At 41.9% G+C, this 26,012-nt stretch overlaps 10 protein-coding genes across 18 annotated transcripts; 3 read left to right on the forward strand and 7 right to left on the reverse strand.

Annotated features, from left to right (window-relative positions):
- Positions 1-158: 158 nt before the first annotated feature.
- LOC27208231 lies at positions 159-1,452 on the reverse strand. 2 transcript variants are annotated; one of them, XM_039293518.2, is made up of 2 exons: positions 1,413-1,452; positions 159-281 (listed from the first exon to the last, which is right to left on the reverse strand). In XM_039293518.2, exon 2 carries the CDS (start codon positions 279-281, stop codon positions 159-161), a length of 123 nt encoding a protein of 40 aa, XP_039149452.1. In that variant the 5' UTR covers positions 1,413-1,452. The 2 variants fall into 2 exon arrangements, with proteins under 2 accessions (XP_039149452.1, XP_016031439.1); XM_016183836.3 differs by lacking the exon at positions 1,413-1,452 and having other exon boundaries at positions 159-351.
- On the reverse strand, positions 1,256-1,465 carry LOC27207207. The gene has a single exon (XM_016182937.2). The coding sequence runs from the start codon at positions 1,410-1,412 to the stop codon at positions 1,290-1,292; it is 123 nt and encodes a 40-aa protein (XP_016031440.1). The 5' UTR covers positions 1,413-1,465; the 3' UTR covers positions 1,256-1,289.
- Positions 1,466-2,302: 837 nt separating this feature from the next.
- LOC120284774 (protein new-glue 3-like) lies at positions 2,303-2,701 on the reverse strand. Its single transcript, XM_039293593.2, has one exon. It carries the CDS (start codon positions 2,597-2,599, stop codon positions 2,330-2,332), a length of 270 nt encoding a protein of 89 aa, XP_039149527.1. The 5' UTR covers positions 2,600-2,701; the 3' UTR covers positions 2,303-2,329.
- A 170-nt stretch (positions 2,702-2,871) lies between these two features.
- LOC6737677 (EF-hand domain-containing family member B) lies at positions 2,872-4,581 on the reverse strand. 3 transcript variants are annotated; one of them, XM_002084473.4, is made up of 3 exons: positions 3,984-4,581; positions 3,746-3,922; positions 2,872-3,695 (listed from the first exon to the last, which is right to left on the reverse strand). In XM_002084473.4, the coding sequence occupies exons 1-3, from the start codon at positions 4,505-4,507 to the stop codon at positions 2,921-2,923; spliced, it is 1,476 nt and encodes a 491-aa protein (XP_002084509.1). In that variant the 5' UTR covers positions 4,508-4,581; the 3' UTR covers positions 2,872-2,920. The 3 variants fall into 3 exon arrangements, with proteins under 3 accessions (XP_002084509.1, XP_016031442.1, XP_016031441.1); XM_016169767.3 differs by having other exon boundaries at positions 3,746-3,932; positions 3,984-4,553; XM_016169766.3 differs by having other exon boundaries at positions 3,568-3,705; positions 3,984-4,580.
- Positions 4,582-4,593: 12 nt separating this feature from the next.
- Positions 4,594-22,062, reverse strand: LOC6737678 (protein O-mannosyltransferase 1). Its single transcript, XM_002084474.4, has 6 exons — positions 21,925-22,062; positions 8,840-9,004; positions 7,085-8,239; positions 6,413-6,975; positions 5,545-6,324; positions 4,594-5,484 (listed from the first exon to the last, which is right to left on the reverse strand). Exons 3-6 carry the CDS (start codon positions 7,687-7,689, stop codon positions 4,763-4,765), a joined length of 2,670 nt encoding a protein of 889 aa, XP_002084510.2. The 5' UTR covers positions 7,690-8,239; positions 8,840-9,004; positions 21,925-22,062; the 3' UTR covers positions 4,594-4,762.
- LOC6737679 (protein new-glue 3) lies at positions 9,951-10,265 on the forward strand. The gene has a single exon (XM_002084475.3). The coding sequence runs from the start codon at positions 9,966-9,968 to the stop codon at positions 10,248-10,250; it is 285 nt and encodes a 94-aa protein (XP_002084511.1). The 5' UTR covers positions 9,951-9,965; the 3' UTR covers positions 10,251-10,265.
- LOC6737680 (protein new-glue 3) lies at positions 11,070-11,395 on the reverse strand. Its single transcript, XM_002084476.4, has one exon. The coding sequence runs from the start codon at positions 11,367-11,369 to the stop codon at positions 11,085-11,087; it is 285 nt and encodes a 94-aa protein (XP_002084512.3). The 5' UTR covers positions 11,370-11,395; the 3' UTR covers positions 11,070-11,084.
- Positions 17,663-25,695, forward strand: LOC6737683 (mediator of RNA polymerase II transcription subunit 15). 6 transcript variants are annotated; one of them, XM_039293588.2, is made up of 4 exons: positions 17,663-17,951; positions 22,992-23,595; positions 23,676-23,827; positions 23,896-25,695. In XM_039293588.2, the coding sequence occupies exons 2-4, from the start codon at positions 23,067-23,069 to the stop codon at positions 24,802-24,804; spliced, it is 1,590 nt and encodes a 529-aa protein (XP_039149522.1). In that variant the 5' UTR covers positions 17,663-17,951; positions 22,992-23,066; the 3' UTR covers positions 24,805-25,695. The 6 variants fall into 6 exon arrangements, with proteins under 6 accessions (XP_039149522.1, XP_039149523.1, XP_039149519.1 ...); XM_039293589.2 differs by lacking the exon at positions 17,663-17,951 and adding an exon at positions 21,669-21,832 and having other exon boundaries at positions 22,995-23,595; XM_039293585.2 differs by lacking the exon at positions 17,663-17,951 and adding an exon at positions 21,673-21,832.
- LOC6737682 lies at positions 20,112-20,688 on the reverse strand. Its single transcript, XM_002084478.4, has one exon. It carries the CDS (start codon positions 20,506-20,508, stop codon positions 20,191-20,193), a length of 318 nt encoding a protein of 105 aa, XP_002084514.1. The 5' UTR covers positions 20,509-20,688; the 3' UTR covers positions 20,112-20,190.
- Positions 20,808-21,278, forward strand: LOC120284773. Its single transcript, XM_039293592.2, has 2 exons — positions 20,808-20,888; positions 20,949-21,278. Exons 1-2 carry the CDS (start codon positions 20,816-20,818, stop codon positions 21,188-21,190), a joined length of 315 nt encoding a protein of 104 aa, XP_039149526.1. The 5' UTR covers positions 20,808-20,815; the 3' UTR covers positions 21,191-21,278.
- Positions 25,696-26,012: the final 317 nt, after the last annotated feature.

Consider the following 26,012-nt stretch of genomic DNA (forward strand, 5'->3'; position numbering starts at 1 on the left):
ATTGTTTAGTACTTTTTTCGAAGAAAAAATCCTCTGATTTTGTTTCTCCCCAAATTCCTGACTTAAAGGTTCAGATAATTAAGTGGGAGTCTTAGTTTAGGTAAATAATAAAAGAAATGTGCTTTTTTATATGTTTATTTTGAAAGTGTAAATCCAGATTAATTTGCGGTTTTCCTGCGGGTCACGATAACTTTAGTCTTGTGGGTATGTGTTGAATTGGTAGCTGAAGCTGCCAATTGGATGGCCAAGGCGATAACGAGGAATACGTAGAGGAACTTCATCTTTACTGATCCTTAAATTTTTTGGTTACTTCTGAAGCTCAAATGTGGGGCGAGAAACTGTTGTGATTAAACTATTCGAAATCAAAATCTTTTATAGGTGAATTCCAACACAGTTGACTTCCTTATTTGATGATTATAAACACACATATGGAAACCATGAATAGGGAAATTGATTTTCTTGTTAACATAAGCAGTTCAATTATAGTGTATAGTGTCAATAGTATGATAACATTTGCAACACAGTGGTTTACTGGCATGATAACACAGCTGTTCAATTACTCAACATTTTAATCAATTTTACCTGAAGTTAAAACCTTACCTACAGTAAATAACATTTCTGATGTATGTAAATAATTATGATTTTTATATTGAATAAATATTTCAATACTCCTAATACCATTATATATAATTTATAATATTAAAATTAGAGAATATAACATATTTTAGTCTTATTAAATATTTATAGTTTCTATATATCAGCATTATAATATTAATATTAGATGTTAAATATTTGAGTAATGTTTAATACTATTTTATTTTAATTTAATAAAGTAAATTTCACATTTTATCTGTAAATACAAAATATATTATCTTAAGCGAAATAAGTTTCTACAGTACGTAGAGTATTTTACAAAATATTCTTTATATCTTTATATATGTAAAATCCCATAGCTGTCTCATAAAAATCCAATATTATTTCCTACTTTATAGTTGATATAACATATAAGGGAGTGTTAAAATCAAACGAACTTCCTTGTCAGCACCGGAAAAAGACTTACATATATTTAAAACTTAAGGTGTTCATGTTCAAAACATTGAATATAGTTTATATTGACAGCAGCGATTTTAAAAATCGTTTTTTAATATGTACAGCCGAATATTAAATATAAATAAAATTCTTCTACCCCAAAATCGTGAAATAACATTTCACATTAGCCAACCAAAATTTAAAAAAAGGAGGAATGCATTTTTTTAAATGTTTATTTTGAAAGTGTAAATATGTTCAAATCAATTTGCTGTTTTCCTGCGGGTCACAATAACTTTAGTCTTGTGGGTATGTGTTGAATTGGTAGCTGAAGCTGCCAGTTGAATGGCCAAGGCGATAACGAGGAATACGTAGAGGAACTTCATCTTAAATGATCCTGGATTTTTAAGGTGCTTCTCAAATGAAGGTAGAAACTTTTGTGGTTAACCAATGTGAAACCATAATCTTTTATACCTTAATTTTCTCATAGTCTTGTTATTGTTTTCGGCTGTAAGCACATATGGTTGGTAGTCAGTTTGAAATGATTTCCTTATTGAGATAATATAATATTAATATTAATAGTAATATAGCAAACTTAATTAAACAGCTGTTTTACACTTAACAGTAACCTAAAAATGAAGTGAATAGAAGTGGCAATTCTGATGCATTAAAATGGTTTAGATTTGGTTTAGGTAATAAATAATTTATTGGACTTTTAATTTTATTCTATTTTGTATAATTTCTTTTGATTAGATTGAGTATTGCCTATAAAAACAGAAAATTCTCTTATGTTGCTTCTATTTAATAAAAATAAAAAAAAATAAAATAAAATAAAATTCCTTTACAAACATATTAAAATTCATAATAAAACAAGAGAAACCGCTGAAGTCCAATTTCTCGACTATCAGATACCTGTTACTCAGAGCTTAGCTTTTACAAGTATCTAGTGGAAAAGCAAGTGGGATGTTGTTATTCCGAAAATAAATGTAAAGACAATTTTTTCCAATTTAACGGCGATGAAGTGAGCGTGGACAAAATATTTTTGGTATTTCGATAGAAAATTGGCGACCGACAGACTAAATCGGCTATATATTCTGATAAGGAATATGTATAGAATACAATAGGATCGAAAACTTTTCTACATGTTACAACTTTTCAACACAAATTGCATACCCATTATTAGGCAAGTAAAGGGTACAAATACAACTTAAAATAATTTTAAAGATTAAATGAAAACATTAAGCAAAATTCTTTTAAATTCTTTTAAAACGTATTTCTTTATTTCAAAAACTAGTAGTGCAGCTTAATTTTTTCTGTGGGTCACAATCACGACGGTCTTGTGGCACCTCCTTGGGTGCTTGCACTTCCTCTTGGGGATGCGAGTGTGGCACCAGTTGTTGCCCCTCCAACAACGCTTCTTGTGGGTGGAAGAGGCGGTTGTCGTCGTGGTTGTTGCTGCAGTGGTTGTTGTTGCCGCAGAGGTTGTGGTGGTGGCATCAGTTGTTGTAGTTGTAGCAGAGGAAGCCACCTGGATGGCCAGGGCAACAAGAGCAACCACGAAAAGGTACTTCATCTTGGATTTTGTTGGTTAGTAGAAGAGCTGGCAATTAATATTAGACTTGGCTTAAAAGCGGCGAAGGGCTGTTGTGATCAACTGATGTTGGAGTCTCCCCATTTATAGTTCTCCGATAATTTCCGGATTTAGAAAACTAGTATTGAACTGATTTCCTAACTGATCACAAAAATTTAAATATTTGCGCGTCAAGACACAAGCTGAGGAAGTTTAATGCTGTAACAAATATTTGCTTCACACAAATGACCGCCCAAACTTATGCTTTAATTTATTTTTATTTATTTTTTTTTTATTTGTTTGTCGTGGTAAATTGTTTATGTTTTATGTTGATGTGGCCTCTACTTTGTTGTGCATTTCAGTACGAAACTGTGAGACGGATGCCATTTCATTCTGGTCCTTGAACTTAGTCATTAAACTCTGCCAAATGACTTCGAATTTATCAGTTGTTACGAGACTTTTAAAGATACGTTCGATTTCCGCTTTGGTCCGCAAACAGGTGAAATCACTATGAGTTAGGCCACGTAAAATGGCCAAATCCGGTGTTAAAAGATCCTTGGCAGTTGTTTTATTCCCTTCGAGGCTCTGTTTTATTGCTCCCGTATCATCCTTGGACTTGTTTTGAAGATCGGCGCAGAGCAAACGATATGTGGTGTCCAGACAACTAACATCGGATACATTGGTCAAGTTTCCCGTTTTCGGCAGAGAATTCTGAATCGATAGAAGTCGAAAGAAATCCTCGTAATTCACCCGCTCCGTGGCACATCCCTCGTCCACAATCATCCGGAAATTGGACAAAGCCAGACGGATTTTTTGCGCATCCAGACGGATGTTGAAGCTTCTGAAAATTTCTAAAATGCGTGCCAGTGGCAAGTGACCCGTTCCATCCGTGTCACTCCTCTCCAGCACTGAATTTAGTACGTACTTGTGAAATTCCAGCGGATTCCTCAAACTATGACGCTTTTTGTTCAAATAGCGTATGGCATCTAGTAGCCGATTGGTTTTGTCACAGGGTTCGATATTATTTAGCAACATCTTCACATCGCCATTGCTGCGCAGAGGAACACCGAAAGTTATGTCCGGCACCGCACAAGTGAACCTACAGATGTCTAAAACAATTAATCCAAATCTATATGGCTAAAGACCTACTTTTTGTTTCGCATGCCGAGTGGAGCCTCGTTTCGATCCATAAAGTCCACTTGCGCCTTGCCAATAACCTTCAGGTGATTCTCACCTTCCTCAAGACATCGCTTCACTTTGAGTCCAAAATCGCCGTGAGTATGAATATCACCACAAGGTGATTTTCGATCAAATGGTTGGGCATATCTAAAAATAACTAAGACGTTCATTAAATTAGCACAATATTTGTAGTAACCAAAAGCTTAACCTGCGATTAACCTGCTCCGAAGGAAAGTAGTGATTGTGGCTAATGATGTACTTGTCGTGGAAAGCCTCGTACTCCTTATTAACTTGCTCCGCCGACTTGGCCGGTAATATAACGTCGTAGAGACACTCATTTCGGGTTGGACTCGATGGACTTCCGAAGGTTTGGCTTGTATTGGTCACGTCTTCCGGTTTGGAGTACGTTTTCTTGACCTCACCCAAAGTGGCCTTTTTGAAGTACATTTCCTCGTAGAACTTCTCCCTGAAGGACATAAAGCGCGACTTTTGCAGCTCGCTGGTGAGCAAATCCCGGATGCTGCTGCTGGGTAGAACGGAACCGGCTGGGAAATTCTGTGATTTTTCAATGATCTGCCCGTAATTGCGCCTCACTAGACTCTCAGCCAATTCTTCTGGATTGCTGATACTAAGACAAACTTTTACACCTTCCGCGCCATCTAATCCACTGGTGGACAATCCTGCAGTCGGAATATCTGCGTTTCTGTCTATAAAGTGTCCCTTATTGGCCATGTTTGTTAGTGTAAATATGTATATAGTGTGGGTTCATGTGTTTTCAGAGTGCTTAAACATATTACTGAGTGATAAATCAGGACTTCTTAAATAAATAAATAATTGTATTTATTGGTCTTGTAAATGAGTATGTTTACATGTCAAATAATTTATGGCTTAGTATTAGTTCAACTTTAGCTAGTCGTCTAGTCTATTGTACATGGTACTAGTACATCATTGCACGTCTCTCTGGCCGCGGAGATGGCATCTGGTTTTTCAGTACAGGTGGTGGTTTTTGTGCAGGACAAAGTCCCAGGTATCCTTCCATCGCAGACTGCGAACCTCATTTAAGGTCATTTGTCTCGCACCATAACTGAATGGTATGAACTTTGAGAAAATGCTGAGCACGCCCAGCAACCACAGGATTAGCATGAGGCGATACAGGCGCACCAGGTGGACACCGCGTCCGGTACAGAAGCGCCTGAGCAGATAGTCCAGATGCTCCACGACAAAGCACAATAGAAGTAACTTAAACACAAAGGCTGGCAAGTAATTGTGCAGGAAGAGTGTACGATCCACACAGAAATACGGCAGATAGTGCATCACGTAGCCCATAAAAAAGGTGTCACCAGCTAATACGAATCGCTGCCACTCGTGCTCCGAAATATCAAAGCAAAGACGTTGGCGCCGCATCGCGTAGAAGGCGAGTAATCCGGCATAGACAAGTATTCCCATTGTGGCTGTATACCAGAGCAGTATGTTTCCCAGCAAATAGATCTGCGCACTGGACTGTGAGTCCAACCAGTAAGCGATGCCCTTGTCCATCAGCGGCCACTCGTGCGGCATCGAGCTGTACATGTGACTTGGCACTGACTTCGATTGGAACAGCATCTTGGACTGCAGCTCCAGTAGCTTGGCCCAGAACGAGATGCGCGTCCGCTTTGTGGGTATCATCTCGGCGGTTAGCATCTGCCGCTCTCGCTCCCGATGGTCCTCAGCTATAAAGGATTCAAAATGAGTATAAAGTATTTTTTCCAAGTATCTCAAAGGCGACTTACTCTGCGTATAGCGGTGCTCCTCAACATTCCAGATGGCATCCTCATGTATTCCCTTGTCACGATCCGCCACCACCTCGTGCTGATTGAAACCCCAGTCGGGAAGTTGGCGGCCACTGAACTTCAAGCAGGCATCTGTGGACACGTGTACGAGGCGGACCTCCGACTTGATGGCGTGCCAAATGTCACCCTCCGAATCGCGATTCAGAATCTCCACGCGCCACAACAGCTCACCGGCCATCTTGATCTCGTAATCTATGTAACAGCTGACTTCTTGGCACTGCGGCGTCATTGCCGCGGCCACATCGTGTGAGTTCAGAGCTCGGCTCGTAATTCCATGGACCAACTGAATAATTTCACCGTGCCGAATGATATCCGGCTCATCACCCACCACCAGGTTCTCCTTTGTTGGTCGCTTAACCAGCCACCAGTTGTTCACATCCTTGAAGGAGTAGCAGGTGACCTGCTGCTGGTGAGACGAGCCTCTCTTGTCCGGATACCGCACCGGATAGACAGCTGCATGCGAGTGCAGCCAACAGGTGCGTCCGTGGGTGTGTCGTAGTGTGATTTGGGATCCATGAACCACTGCCAATGGCTGTCCTTTTGTGATCGATGCCAGTCCTCCATCTAACGAGGCCTGAAACGCGCTAGTCATGATACTATCGTGCGGTCCAGCCCGGTGCAGCGTCTTGAAGTGGACATAGAAGACTCCCACGTAGACGGCCAATGGAATGCCAACGAAGATTAACAGGCGACTTATGGCATGCATCCATAGCTGGCGATCTTGAAAAAAAAATTTTTTATTTTGATTAAAATTACGTATACGTAACGTTAGAAAGATTTTTGAATCTCGAGGAAAAGGGTATCTTACCGGTGAGACCGGCGTCGTAGAGCTGTTGCCACAGGTGTCGACACATCAAATAAAAGGCTAGCCCCAGTGCCAAGAATCCGACGTACTTGACGGTTCCAGCGGCTCCCAAACAAACAGCAGCTGTCGTTCCACTAAAGAACCATTCCAAGCTGCCCAGGCGACTACGTTGAAAGCGGAGCAGACAGGCGATGCCCACCGTGGTGGCCAGCAGTAGCATTGATTCCATCAGAACAAAACGGGATTGCGTCAGCAAGGAGTTGTCCAGGACCACAAGCAAACCACCTAAAGCGGATGACCAGCGACTGAGCTTCGCCTCCAGCAACAGATTGTAAACGGCGGGGGCCAGTAGACTGCCGCACATGGCTGGTAGAAACCGGAACCAGAAGATGGGCATTTCCGGGGAGTAGGGCTCTCCAATCCGATTGAAGGTGTAATTGCCATCGTAGCCAGCCAGGCTGACCAGTCCGGCGATCAGCTGTTTGCCCAGCGGCGGATGTTGATCGAAGAAGAAAATGTTGCGCATGTACATGGAAATGTACTTGCCGTAGTGGAGTTCATCGAATCTGTCGGGTAGAAAGTATTTTATTGTAATTACATTAATAAACAAAAAATCTAAGACATTGTTTTGTGTGGCGACCCAATTTGCAGGTTTGTTATTGTTTTTCTACTCACACGATGTGCGGCGGCGTTGCCAGCTTGTAGAAACGCGTGCCGAAGGCCAAGAGAAAGAGTGTCCAACTGAAGAGATCGATGCTCAGGTTAACGGTAAATGGCTGCGAACTCGCACTAGAGGTTTTTCTCTCTTCTGCGGATGCTGCGCCTGCGCTGTTCTTGTTGATGTGTTTTTGGCAGGAGAGCGAGCGCGACCGAGACGGCGACGGCGAAGGTGAGAGGGAGCGTGAACGATCGGATGTAGGCGAGGGGGAGACTTGTTTTGGCGTCGGTACCGGCGTTGGCGTCGCAGTTGGAGTCGGCGTTGGCGTCGTGTGCCGGTTAACGCTGCCGCGAAGCGGCGCATTCAAATGACAGTTGACGTCGACGCAGCAATTGAGCATTGTTAGAGCACGAGCACCGTTACAGCACAGTGGTGAAGGTGAGTTGCTGTTTGCCGTGTGTTGTTGTTGCATCGAGTTTGTTGAACGGCTGCGAAAGTGAAGTCTTTCGTTTGACTCGCCGCTCAAATCGCTGCCCGTCCATTGGTGTTGTTGTTGTTGTTGCTGCCTCACTTTGGCCGTCTTGCGGCGCTGTGTTATTGTATTGGTGTAGGTGGCCGACATAGCGGTTTCGAAGTTTTTGTTATTTTTTTAGTGTGCGATTTGCTCTGCGGAATTTAGCGGGCATTTCTTCCTCGCATTGTTTTTCTTACCCACTTTCACTGATCAATTAGCAATCGTTAAACATGAGATAATCACAACAGCGATCGGTTGTTTCACTTTTTGTTATGTAAATTTCTTATTTTGCCACGTTTTCCTGCTAACAAAAAAACTGGTTTTGTACTTTCGACACTCCACTTGTCTCGCTGGCTCTTCGCCTTGCAGCCTTCTTGGTCGATTTGCATTAACATACAAACGATCGCCAGCTGTTGAAAGAAAGTTTCGATGCCGAATTATTCCCACAAACACACTCTCACGGAAGTAAAATAACTATCTTTTCCCGGTCGACCGCTTCTTGGCCAAAATCGCAACCTGCACGGTAAAGATCTCGCGACGCACTGACTTGGCTGAATCTGAATGGACTTGGACTGAATAGATCCGCGATGGCTCTCTTTCTTCTGCGCAGCCGCTGCCGCTGCCCTCGGTGCACAGTGGGTTGACTTCGCACAACTCGCTGCAAAATTACAAAGTGAAGTGACTTGATGAAGTAAAATTTATTTATGATGCATATGCTCGCATAATAGGGAACTAAGTAAATTAAACTACTTGTTATAGTATTCTTCATTTCTTACAAAATAGAAGTGAAATTGAATATAGCGATTATTTTCAGATGCAGAGACATGTTAGCTAACTATTTTTGCAGCGAATTTTAAAAAATTAGCCCATTGTGCGACTGCGCTGCCTGCTCATGGAATGCGGTTCGGCTGCTGGGGCCCTGTCTCTTTCCCCAACTTCTTTCTCCGCGTCCTCGGACGCCTTGATTCTTAACCCATTTCCCGTTTTGTCTGCCAAGCTCAGTGATGCTGTATTGCAAATGAAAAAAGCTAGATTATAAGGGTGTATCTTTTTTTTTAGCGGTATTTTTTTAAAAGGCATAAAAGTAAAATGTTAAACCTTAAAATAAATGAATAAAATTAATGAATGAAAATTATATTTATATAGTACATTTCAAACATAAAAAGCAAAGCGCATCTAAAATAAGATTACTGAAGAAATCAAGATTTTGTTAATATTAAAGACGCAGTTAAAAAAGAACTGAAATTTAGTTACTTACCTTAAAATATATTGAACGTTTTATATATTTTTGTAACTATAAATATTTAACTTTTTTTGGCTGGATTATATCCAAACCTGCAACACTGTATGTGCATGCAAAAAATCTCTGCCGGTTTCTTCTCTCTCTTTTTCTCTCCCTTGAGTGATTGTCGCCAAACGGAGTCTGCAAAAACAAAGAATAACAACATTACAATTAAACACCATTTATTGGCGGCATAAAAAGCGGTTGTTTGGTATTTAGCCGCTAAGTATGTGTGTGAGTGTGTGTTTGTGTGTAAGGGGGGCCGTATAAAGCACGCGTCACAGGTGGAGAAGTGGAAAGGTGGGAACCTGTTCTCTTGCTTATGACCTATTCTATAGGCCATGAAACAAAGATGTGGGTACTCGAATGACCTATTGGCCTTATTTCGTTGCGTCTTTCAATGGATCTCGAAGTTATCAAAATACGAATTTTAAGCTTTGCATCCGACTTATGACATCAGTTGCGTTATTACTGTTTTAATTCCACAGTATTAGCTAAACGGTTTGAAACTGGTTCTAAATAATACGAAATTCACATGAGATGGTGTGCTTGTTCTTCCCACATGGTATGTATGTATGTATGTGTATCTATGAAAATGATACAAATTAACATTGTGCAACATATGTAGATGTTATTTAATTATTTATTTTTGCCGAAGCAAAATATCGAAATTTTTTAAATGAATAAGAATAAATATATGTATATAGAATAAATGTAGGTATATGTTACATTATATATGTATAACTTTACTGCACGCTTTATTTGCCGCCTTGTTTTCCCCCTGATATAATAATATATTTAGAAAGTGTGAGTATATATATAAACAGCTGAAACTCTGAAGCACCGTCAATGTGTTTCCATCTAAATTGAACTTCCTAAAATATCTTTAATGTTTGCCCAACTGTTTGTGGTAGGCATAGAAATGTGCGAATTATTATTTGATTGACCTGGTTTTAAAGATAGGCCTAAAGTTCTCACGCTAATGCAAACAAGCCCAGATCCGTCAGCTGTTGGATTTGTCAGCTCCCCCAAGGGATATAAATATAGCGCGATTCAGACCAGTTTAGCATCAGTTGATCATATCCAATTACCAGACATCAACATGAAGTACTCCTGTGTTCTGCTCCTTTTGGCCACCGTCGCCTGTTTCCTGGTGAGCCTGTCCAGTGCCAGTACCACGACCACGACCACGACAGCTGCCACCACCACAACGACCACCGCCTCGTCCTCGGACACCACTACCACGACTGCCTCGTCCTCGGACACCACGACCACCACGGAAGCGTCCTCTTCCAAGAAGAAGAAGCACACGATCCACTACAAGCGCAAGGTGCACCGCCCCAAGAAGGTCAAGACGATCCACAAGAAGAAGAACCGCAGCGGTTAAGGATCTTAGATACCCACAGACCAGCTTCCAACTTACATGAACTCCGACTTCCGAAGACAACTGCCATATCATTAAGAATACTATATTTATTGTTCTGCAAACCAACTTAAATACTATTATTAAATACAAAGAAAGATATTCCAATATTTTACTATTAAATAGATTTGCCTTTGTTACGAACTCTAACTCCTTAAAGTCACTTATCGTTGCACTTACAAGATGTTTAGCTATTATAGTTTAAACTACAATATTTATTTATATATTTTTAAAACAAAAGTAATTAGTTCTACCCACACATATAAAAAAGATTATACAATAATAATTGTAAGCTAAATTTAATGAATGCAATTAAAAATCATGAAGACCATAGATCGTGTCTATACAGGCATGCATCGACATATTTATTAAAAAAGTGTTAAAAACTACATCCTATAGTTATTTTACACGTTGTAAAAAAATAAGAGAAGAGAATTTCTTACGAAAATCATATCCACACTTGAGGAATCTCTAGAAACTTTGTAGGCTGTTAAAATAGTCCTTAAGATAGGAAATTGTTTACTATCAGTTTGTTGCTTAAACTAAGTAAAAAAAAACTTAGTACCAGCTGTGATGTTCATACTGCATTAAGAAATTAACGATTGGTGCATTGTATGGGTGAAGTAAATCTGAATCCAGTCCCCGTTTAAATAACAAAATATTGAATTATAAATTTTTAAATTTAATTATTAGTATATTTGCTCAATAATAAATATAGTATTCTTAATGATAAGGCAGTTGTCTTCGGAGGTCGGAGTTCATGTTAGTTGGAAGCTGGTCTGTGGGTATCTAAGATCCTTAACCGCTGCGGTTCTTCTTCCTGTGGATCTTCTTGACCTTCTTGGGGCGGTGCACCTTGCGCTTGTAGTGGATCGTGTGCTTCTTCTTCTTGGAAGAGGACGCTTCCGTGGTGGTCGTGGTGTCCGAGGACGAGGCAGTCGTGGTAGTGGTGTCCGAGGACGAGGCGGTGGTCGTAGTGGTGGTGGCATCTGTCGTGGTCGTGGTCGTGGTACTGGCACTGGACAGGCTCACCAGGAAACAGGCGACGGTGGCCAAGAGGAGCAGAACACAGGAGTACTTCATGTTGATGTCTGGTAATTGGATATGATCAACTGATGCTAAACTGGTCTGAATCGTGCCATATTTATATCCCTTGGGTAAGTTAGAAACACAAACATTTGACGGATTTGGGTTTATTTGCATTAGCGTGAGAACCTTATGCATACTACCATTTGATACAGAACTTTGGCTTTGTTTAACTGGGCTAAGCTAATAATAATTTGCAAAGAACTTAGCCTACCACAAGACAGTTGTATCAACATAAAAGATATTTTGGGGACTAGAATCTGGCGCGTTGTGACGAATGTCTTTTACAGTACCTAGAATACTGGGCCTAACAAATACAATTATATAGGCTTATTATTTTAGCCTGAATTAAAATGATACGAAATTAATGGGCATAAACTTATTATTGCTGTTAATATTTTACTTTATTACTTAGTTACTTGATATTAAGAACGACAGTTTTTTTTAACTTTTAAATCAGTTGCAACTCTTCTTTATTTTCAATAATTCTCTGGCTCTACACAAACTTAACACAAGTCTCCCCTGTTAATAACATGATGCTGTGAAATCAATCCACAGGACTAACATAAACATGAGATAGAGTTACGTAGGGCGAGAGAGCAAGGACGAGATACATACATATAGAAAGAGAGCATATTGACAATCCGGGTTTGAGTCCGAGTTCAGCGCCAACCTGATGAGTGTGAGTATGAGTGGCACTGTGGATTGGTTTGTGGGCTGTTGGGTGTCTGTGGCTCGGGGAGTGTCTGCTCCACCACTGCAACTTGGAGCTTGGAGCAGTGCAGGACACACAGGCAGGAGAAGCACCCCCTTAAAAACCACCGGAGAGGCGAGGGTCGTGATTGTGCCTACAGGAAGGTCCTTGCAACTGCAACAATAAACGGGGCTCAGATGCGGCAAGGCTGCTCTGCTGGCGGCGGATTGGTCGCCGGGCTTAGCGGTGTGGCTGTGAGTCCTGTGAATCCTGTGAGCCCCACCACCCACGCCCACACCCGCCGTTCGCCTCGCGGCCTGCACAAGTGCAAGGATATTGTCGCCACCGCCTGCTCTTGCACTTGCAATAAAGTTTGCAGGTTTTTAAATATAAAGTATTATTATTTTATGGTAAATAAAGGATACTTTTAGTTAAACTTTAAAACTAGTGATTATAATAGAAACTAAACAAGTTATTTTAAGTTACTTAAGATATTTTTTCCCTATGGAATACAACGAAGAAATTTAATAGAATTTATTTTTAAGGATTTTTAATATGTTGCCACCTAGGATATAACTTTTTTTTATAGATTTTCATCGCAGTTTTGTAAAGTTCGAATGCGCAGTCTGACGTGGATTGTTTTTCTCAGTATCCTGCAGTTGCTGCATCCTGAACCTCCGGCAGTTCCCGTTTCGGTTTCTGTGCCTGCATCGTTGCAGCATCGCTGTTGCTGTTGTGTCTCGTTTTCGCCGGATGGATGGGCGATTGGATGGGTGGGGGTGCATGGGTGAGTGCTTTGGGTGGGTGGAGTTCACTGGTTGGGTATTTGCTGCCTGCCGTGTGCCACTTTGGCCATGTTCGTGGCCGTGGCCGTGGCCTCGACTCATGCGCTCGTTCTCGTTTCCCTGCAGCTTTCCCAAACACAACTCAACTCAACTCCAGCCAAGGCCAAGCCAACCGAGCCAGCAGCAGAGGACGACGTCGCCGGCGATAATGTGGCACAATGACATTGCCATTGAACTAGGTCGAGGACGTGGACGTGTTCCCTTTTGGCCACCGCCACCGCTTGTTTGGTTAATGTCTGCCTCCGTCTTCGTGGCATGTTTGTCGTGGGTGGCGGCGTTGGTGGCGCCACCATCCGGCACCCAAACCTCAATGGCCCCATCTTGCGGCGAAATGCGAATTGCGGTTTGGGGCCAGTGGCAAGTGGCAAGTGGCATGGCGATGCAGATGCTGCGCTGACTTTTCAATTTATGGAGCGCGCGGACTTTAGATACCACAGATTATAGGTTGACTTATGGTAAACTTCATAACAGTTTATCAATTAATATTAAAAAGATGCGACTTAATAATGGTAGTTTTATTAGGTAAGCATAACATTTATTAATATGTGGATTTGAATATTATATAGAATATATATATAACTATCCTTTAAGTAAGCTTATATTGAAAATAAGTACAAAATAACCGTTTTAAATATAAACTCTATATACAAGTGGATTGTATTAAGCGAAGTTTAATAACTTTAATTTAATCAACGCTTGCGAATGACTTTGAATTAAATGCCAGCTAAGAAGTGCAGAGGCAGTAAATGATTTCATAATCAGTTTTTCGATTCCTTTGAGGAACTCCATTCAGCATCTTGTTCGTGCAGAAAGATCCTGCAGTTGATGACATTAGACGGAATGCCCGAGTATTGCCGGAGATTAATGGAATTCTGCCAAAAATAAAGCCGACAAAGACGGCTGGCAATCAATTAAAATGCATAGACTGCAGTCGGCCTAATGAATGCTTTTTCTTCGATGTCCAGACAGTTTCATCTGCAGCCGTGCCATCCTGGGGAATTGGAAGTTTTGGTATCCGACTATTATGGATGTGTCTGCGCTTTGTCTAAGTTCTTGTTTTTGGGCAGACGCGTCGGCTTGGGGACGAGTTTTATTTATTTTAATTTAAATGAAATTTATTTTATGCACACTCGCACGCACACACAGATGCTGTTTTTTTGAGCGGCTAGTCAAAAGCTAAGGGTTGATTTTGTGCATTTATATATGCACATGGATTATGCACCCACACACGTTCGTGCCAAGCGATTTCATTTACGTGTAATTAGGGTGGACCTTCTAATTAACTAACTAGAATGAAAAATATACATTTTTATATTGATTCGTTTAATAGATAGCAAAACGTAATTGAACTGAATATATTTTAAAAATGTATCCCACACGCACTATATAGTACAGTTCAAAATGTAACATATATTACTCATACGCACTGTTGACGCAGTGCTACTTCTAAAATTAATTTAATTTACCTTTATACTTTCTAAAAAACTATAAAAAATATATAAATATCACACAGACTTTACTTTTGTACATGCAAATCAGGTTCACTCTGTTGCGAATCTTCCATATAGAAAATGCAACTAAAATGTTTCACATGCAGTTTGTTTTTGCTGTTTTATGGCCTGTGTCTGGCCTGTCGCCCCAACTACTCCACCCAACAACCAGCCCCTCAATCACCCAACACCCCCTCGGCCACCCGTTTGCGAATGTGGCAGACGGGAGATTGCAGTTGCAGTTGTTGCAACAACATTTGTTGTTGCTGCCTGCCTGCAGTCTGGCAAAATTTTTGCCATTTGATTGCATTTTGTTGGGCGGCGTTTTTGTGTAGAGCAGAGTTTGTTGCACTTCACCATGAAGTTAGGTGATGCAACACTCACACACGCACACACACACAAACGAGCGCACGATGCAGAAAAACGCACCCACACACGCACACGTGCAACATAGGCCTTAGGATACTACAAAACTTCTACATACGCATTTGTCTAGGCATACAAACTGATGCAATTGTGTGCGGCTGTGCGTTTATGTAAAAGTGTTTTTTTATTATATAAAATCTCTATACATATTTTATTATGTGTATACATAAAATTCCATTTTTTAGTTTGATTTTGCTTTCTGTCGTCTGCTAAAAATAATAACAAAATGGTCGATGAGCAAGTACAGTTGTGTGCAAAACGTCTCCTAGTGCAATTTCCTGTGTGCGAAATGCATTGCATACTTTTGGGCCATGCACAAGTAACACACATTTCGGGGCACAAGAAACTGAGGATGTTGGCCCAAAGGGGAGTTGCCCCGTAGCAAGTTGGTGCCACGAGGAACACCAAAAACACCTAGAGCATCACTACAGTCAAGCCTCTCTAAGTCATACTCTTCTCTTTCCACGGAATTATTTCGAATTAGAACAAAAACCATAAGAACAAGCATTTGCATTTTCCGAAGAAGTAGTGATTTATATAAAAAAATGTAGTAATTCGTGAGTTTAAAGTAAAAATAAACTACGAAATTCGCTTAGTCTAATTCATTAGTAACGAAATACTTATATTAATCAAAGATTAAAGTTTAGTTAGAGAAAGAATCTAAGTTTTATTTACTAACAGTTAGTTCCTGTTTGAATCGTCCTGTTGAAATAGGATATATGTACTTGGGTCATTTGGATAGTGGCCAATATGCAAGCTAACCATCTGTGTGCATCACCGAAAATTGTGGGTGTTTTTTTACGCGTGGCACACACAGTTGCCCAATGGCGGGGCATGCAGCAAGTGGCAGAGGAGCACCGGTCGTATGAGTTCTCCTCAGAAGGCCTCCTCCAGCCAATCTGCCAACTATCCCATCCACCTCCAACTCTAAACTGCCAACTCCGCACACTCGGCCGACTGCCGACCGGTTTTGTTTAGAATTTTAGATTTTAGCGCGTTTTAGAATTTTATGAATGAATTTTTGGCGCTCGGCAGAGCTCCGCCTGCCTGCCGCCGGGTAATGCTCCCCTTTTTTTCCACACCACTGCAAATGGTTGGACCACTCCGAATCGTTTGGCTCGATTCACTTTTAGTTTTTGGTTAGTTTTCGGTTCCCCATTTGTTTTTTGGGGGTGTCGATGTGACCTTGCCGGGGTGTTCCGGTGTTGTTTAGATTTAGTTTCTATTGGGCTCCACTTCTGCTGGTCCGTTTTTGCAGTTGGCACAAATTGTGCATACACAAGTGTAAGGGCCTTAGACAAAAGTCGGTCCTGTGCCCGTTTTTTTACATAAGAATATTGATTTTATAGTAAATGTACAGATTACGCCACTTTAAAAGAGCAATGGAGAGAATGTAAGTAAAAGCTGTTAAATATGCGATTTGTATAATTGAAGAAGAAAGATCTTTATTAATACTTTACTTTAATTTAACTTTATAAAAGCATATTTTTGGCTCCAATTATAAATGCATCTCGAATATTAAAAGTGAATTATTTTTTAAATACTGCATATTGCAGTAATAAAGTTGAAGCTACCAAATCCAAACCAAACAACAGTCGTCGTTTTACAAAAAATTCATTTAAATGACTCATTGTTTTTCCAACAATTAATAAATAATTTCATTATTATTATTGTACGCTGTAGACAAAAGAAAGATTCGGCCTAAGCTTCTGTGGCTGTCGTCTATAATATTTCAATATTCATATATTTACATACATCTACATCTGTATGAATATAATATATTAAATAAATAGAAACAATATTTCATTGCCTTTACATAAAAATGATTTCTTCGTGGTGATTTAAGATATGGCATTGTGTAAACATGCCTCTTTGGGAAGGAAGAATGTGCACTCAACGTTGAGCTCCTTGAGAAAAATAAATCAATTTCAGAATTTAATTGCTTGTATGCAGATAGGTAAAGAAATTCATGTATACATATATCATCCTAACTAAAGTTTAACACATCCCATACCCATCAACAAAACGAATCAAATGCAGTGATTTGAAGACCGCCCTTAAAGCTAAACAAAGAGTGCTTTTTGTGCACATTCATATAAATCACATAAACACATAAGAGCACTTATGTAAATTCTTATGTACTGCAGTATTTTAGTAGGTTTTGTTAGATTTGATGCAGGCAAAAATGCCTATTAAAAATGCGTTTGAAAAAAACTGTTGCATACCTGACGGCGAGCGCTCAAATTAACTAACGGGACACTGAAAGTTGCAATGAGAGAATATGCACTAAAGAGAGAGAGAGAGAGACACGAATCCCAGAGAGCACAGCATCCTAGTGTGAGAGAGAAACCCGAAAGGTGCCGAAGTTAACCAAAGTGAGATGAGTAGTGACGAAAGGGAGGAAACAAGGGGATTTCAGCACTAGATGTAAGGTTATAAAAACGGGGGGGCAGAGATGAGGGGAGCATTCGGCACTAAGCCGGCGAGAGAACAAATACAAAAGCGAAAGCGAGTAGCCGGCATAGGTGCCCGTGTATGTGTACGAGAGAGGGAGGAGTGTTATTCCTGTGTGTGTGCGGGTGTGTATGTGCACATACATATATTCGCACTGATGTGTGTGTCGCCGTTGTCGGCAATTTAAAGAGTAAATAATTGTCTGCCGCCGGCAAACATTTGACCAAACTGCTAGTCCACCGAATGTGCCACGGTATTGGTATGGCTTGCTACTTTCGGCATCTGTATTGGTGCCGAGTATCGGCTCTTCGTCACCAAACTCTACACAATTTTAGGCGCCGGACGAACGCACTTTCAATCAGTTAACTTTATAACGTCAGCGCCGACACTACGTTATAAGGTCCAATCGCATCAAATCGAAACAAATTGAATCAAATCCGGCATTACGCCCCCGGAAAATACAAATTTTGCACTTGTATTCGTTGCCGCGCTGCGATTTCCGCGTCGCGTTCTTACTTTCACGCGACCAATTCGGCGCTCAACGTCAACAAAATCGCGTGAAATCGTGTGTCTGCTGAGTGTTTTGCAACCTGTATTTAGCATGTTCCTAGCGTGCTTTTTAGCCAAAGAGCCGGCAAATGTGAATAAAGCGTTGAGCAACTGAAAAACTGTGAGTACATAGCACTTTTCGTACATGCAAATCACTTAAGGGAAATTAATTCAAGAATTGGTCATTTGGCGAAGCACACAAATGTAAGCGCCAAAGTTTAGTTTATTAAATGACTCGTGGCGAATCCACATTGGTGTACACTCAGCAAAAAACTATTGGGAGAGAAACTATTAAAACAAGAAGCTCAGAAGTAGGGTGTCTAGACCATCAGATACCCTATATACACTTAAGATTTATATTCTAAAGCTTCCTGCTTAGACAACTTGTATTAACAAAATATGATGTTTGCAGAGATTAGTGCATATCAACCGAAACTTTTTGATGACTGATTGAATACTGTAAGCAATTATTAAATATTTTTAAAATCTTAAAATGCTTTTAAAAAAAAAAAACATCAATCGAAAGCCATAGATTCAATATCATTTCTGTAGTTTGTTATCTTCGACTGAAGCAAAGTGTATAAAAAGAATTAAGAAATTTTAAATTTTTTTATTTTAAAATTTTATGAAAGGAATTATTTTGCAGTTTCTCTGTTCAAAATATATTTTTTCCCCTAAACACACATCCATATTGTTGCATATATTCAACTTTCGAAAGTCTGTCGAACTTCTCAAATCAGGAAACGCACTTTCGTCAGAATGCCGGCTACTTAATGCGCCACACAAACGGGCAATAAATCAGCATTTAATGTGCCTGCATCGAAATGCGGAGTCAGCCGACATAACGTCATCGACATCATATGACCGCGTTTCCGAATTTCCCCGAATCTTGTGTACGTGCATTGTGTGTCGGCCCCGGCCCCGAAATACGAAATACGGTATACGGAATACGGAATGGAATACAGAATGCACGGCGCAGCACAGACGACGGGTCATGGCCACGGCCACGGCCACGAATATGGCATTTCGGCGACTCCGGTTGCGGGGATACAACAACGGCTCCGGCTGCAAACTCCCGGCTCTGCCGTGCGTCGCAGTTTCACTTTCACGGCGCAAACACAGCTGCGAGGGTGGCGGAGATCTGGGCCGTGGGAGTTACGGGTGTTTGGCGGGCGCGACTTGCACTCAGCCTCACAGTTCGTCTTTCCCAAAACGGCGGGTGCACAGCCACGGACACGGACACGGATACGGATGCGAATACGAATACGGACACGGTTACGGCCCACTCGAACTGCCAGTGACAATGGCGCACAGTGGGAAGAAACACATTTTTACTGGACTAAACTAAACTTTTTTACTATCTTGCTAGTTATAAACGATATTTTATAGGGAGATCCATCACATTTATTAGAACACCCTGCGTATGCGCACTTTTATCAAGTATACGCCACGTTAATTACTAAAATGGCAAACGAATATATTTTTCTCCTTTAACATTTGATAGAATTTAAAATAAACGCTATTCACATTTATCAACATGTTGTGGTTCACCAGCTCTAGAATAAACGCTACGTATGCGCAATATTATCAAGTATACGCCGCGTTGTATACTAAATAGTATCCAAAAAGTAGGCAATCATTTTTTCATATATCATTCAATGGAATTTTAGTTGGAATGCTTCGAGACTGAACTGCAAAATATAAATATTTTTAAGCTTCGTTTAAGAGTACTTCATATTTTAAAATATTTAAACGCTGTTGAGCGACATTGTCTGCCACTTGTAACACATTCTGCGTTATAAGAATGGAAATGTTGACTGTTTGACCGGCAGGATGCGTCGACTTGCTGCATGTTCGCTTGCCACAATACCCCACCGCCATAACGACCACGACGACGATGATGATGGTGATGGTGATGGTGATGCAATGCCTGAATGCCGGAAAGGCGTCGAAGTGCCCACGCACACAATGCCCACACCCATCCGCCCATGCACATCCACATGCGCATCAGCGAGTTGCACTTGCCGAGCACATCCGCATCGCATCCACCACCATCCCACATTTTCCAGTCGCCTCTTGCCGCCGACACTCTTACTCTCCGATTCAGAAATGTGTGAGTTCTCGGCGCTTACTCGCCACCGATTGCAGCATGGCATGTACACTGCGAAAAATAATTTCAGAAGCAGTTAACTAAAATATATTATGAGGCATATATTTAAATATTCCTAGGTGTTTTATTGAAATTATTAATACCCAAAAAGTATTGTATTTGAAAGTTCTATAGATTACTGTAGCTAATATCTGGCATATCTTCGAAAAGTGTTAGCTAGCATTTGTTCGCCGTGTAGGACTGAGTGCAGTTACCTCTGCTTTTGGGTTTGGGATATGTTCGGGAGTACGAGTGGGAGTGACAGTGTCTCCGGGTCTGGGAAAGCCGGCCTTCTGTAGTAGGCTGTGGCAGGCTGATTGCCGGGGGCATCGCATCGCAACGCTACGTCATCTACATCGCCATCGTCATCGCCATCGCCATCGCCATCGCCACCGCCACCGTGTCGGGATTCGTGTGCGTGGCCTGATTTCGTCGATTGGCCTTGTGCGGGTTTCAGTGTCAGGAGCGCAGCATCTTTGTTTTGGTTGCACTTGTTGTTGCTGCGGCTGCTGCTCGACTTGGCCTGCATATATGCAAATCACGCACACATACACAAACACACACGGATTGCAGTCCTCGGAGCAGGAGGTCCTCCATGCGGGAGCAGGTCCTTTATGTCTGGAGCACGGTGAAGTGGGCATTTGTGCGCCCTTGGTGTGTTAGATGGCCAAGTAAACAGAGTTCAAAACTGGGTTGGAAGTGATGCAAGTTGAAACGCTTTAATTTTTTGTGAGCCAGTTTTATTTGGAGTCTTAGACAATTGTTAACCTTATTAGCAACGCTGAATTTGGTCGGTATTAGTAATAGTTATTTCTACTAATGCGATCAGTTTTGCAATGTATGTTCACCTATTAATATCTTGTGTTTCGTTAGTCGGATTAGTTTTAGGTGGAAGAAGATATCAGAATGGTGAAATGTTAATCCCTAGCAGAATTCAGCTGCAATCCTAACTATCTTATAAATTCCCAGAAAATCCCTATCAAGTTGTGGGCGTAGATTGTGAGGAAAATGAATCAGTTAGTTGCATGATTATTAAATGCCCAAATGGACAAGAGTGTCCGGCGGCAAATTTCTGCTATAATCCCAAGTGCGTTTGCCGCAAAGGATTTCGGCGACTCAATGGAGTCTGTGTGCCAAAACACAATTCTCGGCATCTCAACAAAGATACTTTGGAGGCGGCTCTTCTGGAAATGCCCTATAGGGAGCTTTAATGCTGAATAAACTATAAGCTAATGGAAATTATTATTCTATTGGAATTTGCACACGATCAAAATAACTATTGGCATAAGACAACTTCTACTGATTTGGTTTTATTAACTAAGGTTTGCTTATGTCCCAAAATATAAATAATTTAATACATTTTTATATTTAATTAAAAATTTACTTATATGACAATATCAATTCGATGAAATACAGCATCCGTATCTGACAACAGATTCATCCAACAGATACGTTACGCCAATATCCTTGCGAATTGGCCAATAGAGTCTGTTTTTATTCCAGCCACTTTGCGAGAGTCCCAACTGTTGGCTCTCGCTGTTTATTCTCGCTCCGCTCTCTTCCGCACACGAGCGTAGTTAGACCAACTAATGCCAAATGGGTGGGATCCGACTGTGGGTCTGGAGCGGTGAGGGGTGGTGCTTGGAGCTCTATTGTGGCCATGTGCCGGCTGCGAAAAACCCGAGTGCCGAGTCTATATGTCTCGTGGCGGAGAGAAAAGTCGGAATACTATATCGCCGGGTCGGCGGCAGTCAGTTGTGAAGCTACGCCACATGCCGCCAGGTGGCTCCGTTCGTGGATGCGGCGGGTGTTATTCGCATGTGCATGTGCATGTGCACCTCAGACGGTGAGCGGTACGGAAAATGATACAACCCCCTCGCCTCCAGCCTCCACACACGGAAAAGAGCGCCCGAAAACCCCATCCGGAATACCACACAATACATACTTTTTTTATTTTTTGGCCGTACTTTTCGCCGCGGAGGAGGTGACCTCCAGAATGGGCTGGCAATGCAATTGGCTGCACTTTTCCTTTGTCAGCCCGCCTTGCGTTTTATTGTGTCACGGGTTCGCGCGCAGATGGGCAAAAATAAACGACGACGGTGTTTTCCCAAGTGAAAGTCTGCTGTTTAACAAACCGGCGAAATCGAGAACTGCACTTTGTTATTATTATTACAATTATAATTATGAACGCAACGAGAACTAAGTTATATGCGTGTGTGCTCAATTAGAAACGGCACTAATTTGCGTGCTTAGTGAAAATCGATATGGCGCAGCCTTTGGCTTTTGGCACTTGCGAGTCAGTTTAGAATGTCCCACACTGCGTATGCGTTACATTGTCGTGTTGATTTCCATATCGCCTCGCTTGCTTATCACTTTTCAATACGCGTATCCCACGCACTAACGGTTTAGGTCAGCCCTAACCTAATCTTAATGTAGCGACACACTAAATCGCTATATAGTGGGTCGACATCGATGAAATCCCCGCTAAAATTCCAGCCCCCTTCGATTTTTATTGCTCCCACCTCGGCGCCTCCCTCCCACTGTCTCTCTCGCTCTCGCTCTCATACAGCGCGCAGGATTCGCGCTCTTTTTTTATCGTCACCTCCACGAATGCAAAGTGGGCGGTGGGTGGTAGTTTAGACGGTGGTGTGCGTGTGTGTGTGAGTGAGTGAGTCCTCCGGTTCGGCAAGTCAGCTAAAATAACAACAACTGCAGCGCTGTTTTCACTTTCCATTCAAAAGCCTTCTAAGCTTAAATTGTGCTGCAGTTTTTAGCCACCTTTGGTTTGTCTATTTTCGGAAAATCGACGGATTAATGGTTTGTTCCGTGGTTGGCTAGTGTTGGTTAGACTCGTTTGTTTACATAGATATGTTTATAAGATTGACAGAAAGCGATTTATTCTCATATTACATTTTAGATAGTTTTATGTTGGTATATTTAAACATGTTATTTTAAGCAGGAAAAAATGTTTAGTTATGTGAGACTAACCCAACTTGAAATCTGTCATTCTAGTAGCCTGATTCTACGCGCACAAGATCCTATTAAGTTCCCCTGGAATCCCCTGATTAGCTGAGTAACGAACGCACAATGAACTTCACCCCGTTTGGCAACACCTTTCCCGGAAACATACCCGGCCTGCCGCAATTCACGACGAGCACAGCTCCGCTGGTTTCCACCGTTACTGCCGCCGTGACGGATGTGACAGTGACGGGCACCAATAATCCGCAGCAGCAACAGCAGCAGGATGCCGCCGGCAGCAGCAATCGCTATCAGCAGCAGCAGCAGCAGCAACAGGTAACGCATTTTGGCCAGGCCACTATGACGGCGGGCCAGGGCAGCAGTGGCAACAAGTTCCGTGGTGGCCAGGAGGATGCACTCCAGGGTGACAAGTACAATGGCCACTTGGTGGCTTCATCCCAGCAGCAGCAGCAGCAACAGCAGCAGACGCAATATGCAACTGTTGCGTATGCAAGTGCAACAGCGACAAGTGCTGCAGCGGATGCCCTGCAAGCGGGAACTTCCGGCCAGCAGCAGCAGCAGCAGATGCAGCAGCAACAGGTCACCGCACCGCAGGAACTTACCCAAGATCTGTGCAACGCCATCCTCCAGCAGCAAGGTGAGGGCTTGATCGATGGGATTAATTAGCTAGAAACATTTGATATGTTAATTGATTAAACAAATGAAATTCCTTTGCAGTACTCCAGAATACCTCGTGGCAAACTCTGACGCCGGGCACCACAGTGGCCGACTACCTCTCGCATCTTCCAGCCAACACGTTGCCCCTGTCGCTGCATCACTTCCTCAAGTATTCCGCGGAGACGATAAAGAAGGAGAACCAACAGAATGTGGTAAGGCACTGTAGATTATTATATTTAGGATGTGGACTAATAAGTGCATGGCTAACACTCATTTTCAGGTGCTGCAGGTGCAGACGGGACCAGCCATTGGGATCAACACCCTGGGCACGACAACCATAAGTATACCTCAGCAGGCAGAGCAGCTGACGCTGCAGACGCAGCAGCAGGCGACGTTGCAGGTGCAGACGCAGGCGGCGGTCACGGCGACGGCGACGACGGCGACAGCGACGACGGCCGGTGGATCCGGCGCCACTTCCGGCAAGAAGAAGAAGCGCAAAAAGCGTAGCAAGGACCGGAAGACGAAGCTGCGACCCGGCGAGATTCGCCTGGGCACAGCACTCGACGGCAGTCCGCTGTACATGTGTCCCGAATGCCATGTGGCGTATCCGGAACCGGAACTGCTCGAAGTGCATCTGGTGGGCCATAACCTGGAGAAGCGCTATGTCTGCGACATCTGCCAGGCGTCGCTGAAGCGCAAGGATCACCTAACCCGCCACAAACAGTCGCACAATCCGGAAAGACCCTACATCTGCACCGTGTGCCTGAAGGCCTTCAAGCGGAAGGAGCAACTGAGCCTGCACTTCGTCATCCATTCCGGCGAGAAGCGCCACCAGTGCGGCGAGTGCGGCAAGGGTTTCTACCGCAAGGATCATCTGCGCAAACACACCCGCTCCCACATCGCCCGCCGGGTCAAGGCCGAGCTGAACAGCCATGTGCGGCGCGAGAATGGTACCAGTATGTTGCAACCCGTCGTCACGGAGGCAACAACGGCGGCGCTGCAACATGCCAACCAGCTGGCCAGCGCACAGCAGCAGTTGCAGCAGCAGCAGCAGCAACAGCAGCAGCAGCAGCAACAACAGCAACAGCAGCAGCAACATCACATTGTGATCACCCAGCAGCAAGCGACACCGCAGCAGCAACAGCAGACTTCGCAGCAGCAGCAGCAACAGCAGCAAATGATAAATTAGCCAAATGATTTTTGTAAAGTCAGTTAAAGCGAAATTCAATTTAGTCTCATCTGAGTCCTCAAGGACTCGGCTGCTCAAAAGAAAAACTAACAAATAACTCTCTCGGTCCACACAATTTAATTGACTCTCACAAATCGGATAATACAAACTGGAGGATGTTAGCTAATGTCTTCGAGGATTCTCTGTAGGGATCTCCAGGGAATTCTCAACGTTGTACAACTTTAATCGTAAGCTCGCGATGGAATAATAATGGGAACCTTCCACAAACGAAAGTACATTCACTGGGATAGAAACTACATTCGATAGGATCTTTTAAAATTTAGCTTAATTAAATTTGAATTCCAATAGTTTTAGATTTAGTTCCCAAGCAAATTAATATATTGATTTTAAAGAGTTATTGATTTAAACTTTATTGCAGATCTCAAATGTGTAACCCACACACACACAAGCCAATTTATAAACTATTAGTTTAGTGAAATAAACTTTGTACACCACGATTTCCTTTATATTTATAAGCAATAGTTAAATATGAATCCCAGTGAGGTTGTCCGCCCCAACACTCCGTACTTTAGTTTAAGACAAATGTGCAAAGGAATAATAATTTTATACGCAATGTATTTTAGTGAAATGTATTTTTCTACAATTAGAATCAATGTTGTATGGTATGGTATGTATGTCGTCCATATGTACATACACTTGAACACTGTTCACTGGCAGCGAACTATATATTTATATATATATACTATGTAAACAAATGCAATTTAGATTTACACATACTTGTAGGAACAAATCTAAAATTGTGAATGTACGTATAACTTTTTGCTACACCGATAAAACAACCACAAATCCCTGTAAATAAGCAGTAAATTATATAATTTGATCTAAACCGAAGTAAGACTATTTTATTCTTTGATCAATTTTCAGATAAAAAGCAAGAAAGCTTCATATTTGGGATTATTTATTTGCTTTATTTAAAGTACTCATAAATTACGATTATTATGCACCATTTATTGTAGTCAATTAAATAATTAATTAGCGTTATCCGTATTATTATCTGTATTCTGTATATGCCCATGTGTTAGTTTTATATCCACTATTTTATGTACGAGCAGTTTTGATTTACCGTCCATATCGTGCGTACTTCACTAAGCTTAACATTATGACGAATTACGAAATAGGCATTATTTTATGGGGAAAAGGAACGTGGC

Source organism: Drosophila simulans, chromosome 3L (genome assembly GCF_016746395.2).
Source record: "Drosophila simulans strain w501 chromosome 3L, Prin_Dsim_3.1, whole genome shotgun sequence".
Lineage (NCBI taxonomy): Eukaryota > Metazoa > Arthropoda > Insecta > Diptera > Drosophilidae > Drosophila > Drosophila simulans.

Excerpts from the sequence above, each read along its gene's own strand:
- LOC6737678 (XM_002084474.4), bottom strand. The coding sequence starts at position 7,689 with ATGTCGGCCACCTACACCAATACAATAACACAGCGCCGCAAGACGGCC. Across the intron at positions 6,976-7,084 it reads GCAACGCCGCCGCACATCGT|ATTCGATGAACTCCACTACG; the intron begins GTGAGTAGAAAA and ends TCTACCCGACAG. Across the intron at positions 5,485-5,544 it reads GGAGCACCGCTATACGCAGA|CTGAGGACCATCGGGAGCGA; the intron begins GTAAGTCGCCTT and ends AATCCTTTATAG.
- LOC6737679 (XM_002084475.3), top strand. The coding sequence starts at position 9,966 with ATGAAGTACTCCTGTGTTCTGCTCCTTTTGGCCACCGTCGCCTGTTTC.
- LOC27207207 (XM_016182937.2), bottom strand. The coding sequence starts at position 1,412 with ATGAAGTTCCTCTACGTATTCCTCGTTATCGCCTTGGCCATTCAACTG.
- LOC6737682 (XM_002084478.4), bottom strand. The coding sequence starts at position 20,508 with ATGCAGGCCAAGTCGAGCAGCAGCCGCAGCAACAACAAGTGCAACCAA.
- LOC6737677 (XM_002084473.4), bottom strand. The coding sequence starts at position 4,507 with ATGGCCAATAAGGGACACTTTATAGACAGAAACGCAGATATTCCGACT. Across the intron at positions 3,923-3,983 it reads TCGGAGCAGGTTAATCGCAG|ATATGCCCAACCATTTGATC; the intron begins GTTAAGCTTTTG and ends AGTTATTTTTAG. Across the intron at positions 3,696-3,745 it reads CTCGGCATGCGAAACAAAAA|GTTCACTTGTGCGGTGCCGG; the intron begins GTAGGTCTTTAG and ends AGACATCTGTAG.
- LOC6737680 (XM_002084476.4), bottom strand. The coding sequence starts at position 11,369 with ATGAAGTACTCCTGTGTTCTGCTCCTCTTGGCCACCGTCGCCTGTTTC.
- LOC120284773 (XM_039293592.2), top strand. The coding sequence starts at position 20,816 with ATGTATGTTCACCTATTAATATCTTGTGTTTCGTTAGTCGGATTAGTT. Across the intron at positions 20,889-20,948 it reads TGGAAGAAGATATCAGAATG|AAAATCCCTATCAAGTTGTG; the intron begins GTGAAATGTTAA and ends ATAAATTCCCAG.
- LOC120284774 (XM_039293593.2), bottom strand. The coding sequence starts at position 2,599 with ATGAAGTACCTTTTCGTGGTTGCTCTTGTTGCCCTGGCCATCCAGGTG.
- LOC27208231 (XM_039293518.2), bottom strand. The coding sequence starts at position 281 with ATGAAGTTCCTCTACGTATTCCTCGTTATCGCCTTGGCCATCCAATTG.
- LOC6737683 (XM_039293588.2), top strand. The coding sequence starts at position 23,067 with ATGAACTTCACCCCGTTTGGCAACACCTTTCCCGGAAACATACCCGGC. Across the intron at positions 23,596-23,675 it reads CGCCATCCTCCAGCAGCAAG|TACTCCAGAATACCTCGTGG; the intron begins GTGAGGGCTTGA and ends ATTCCTTTGCAG. Across the intron at positions 23,828-23,895 it reads AGGAGAACCAACAGAATGTG|GTGCTGCAGGTGCAGACGGG; the intron begins GTAAGGCACTGT and ends ACTCATTTTCAG.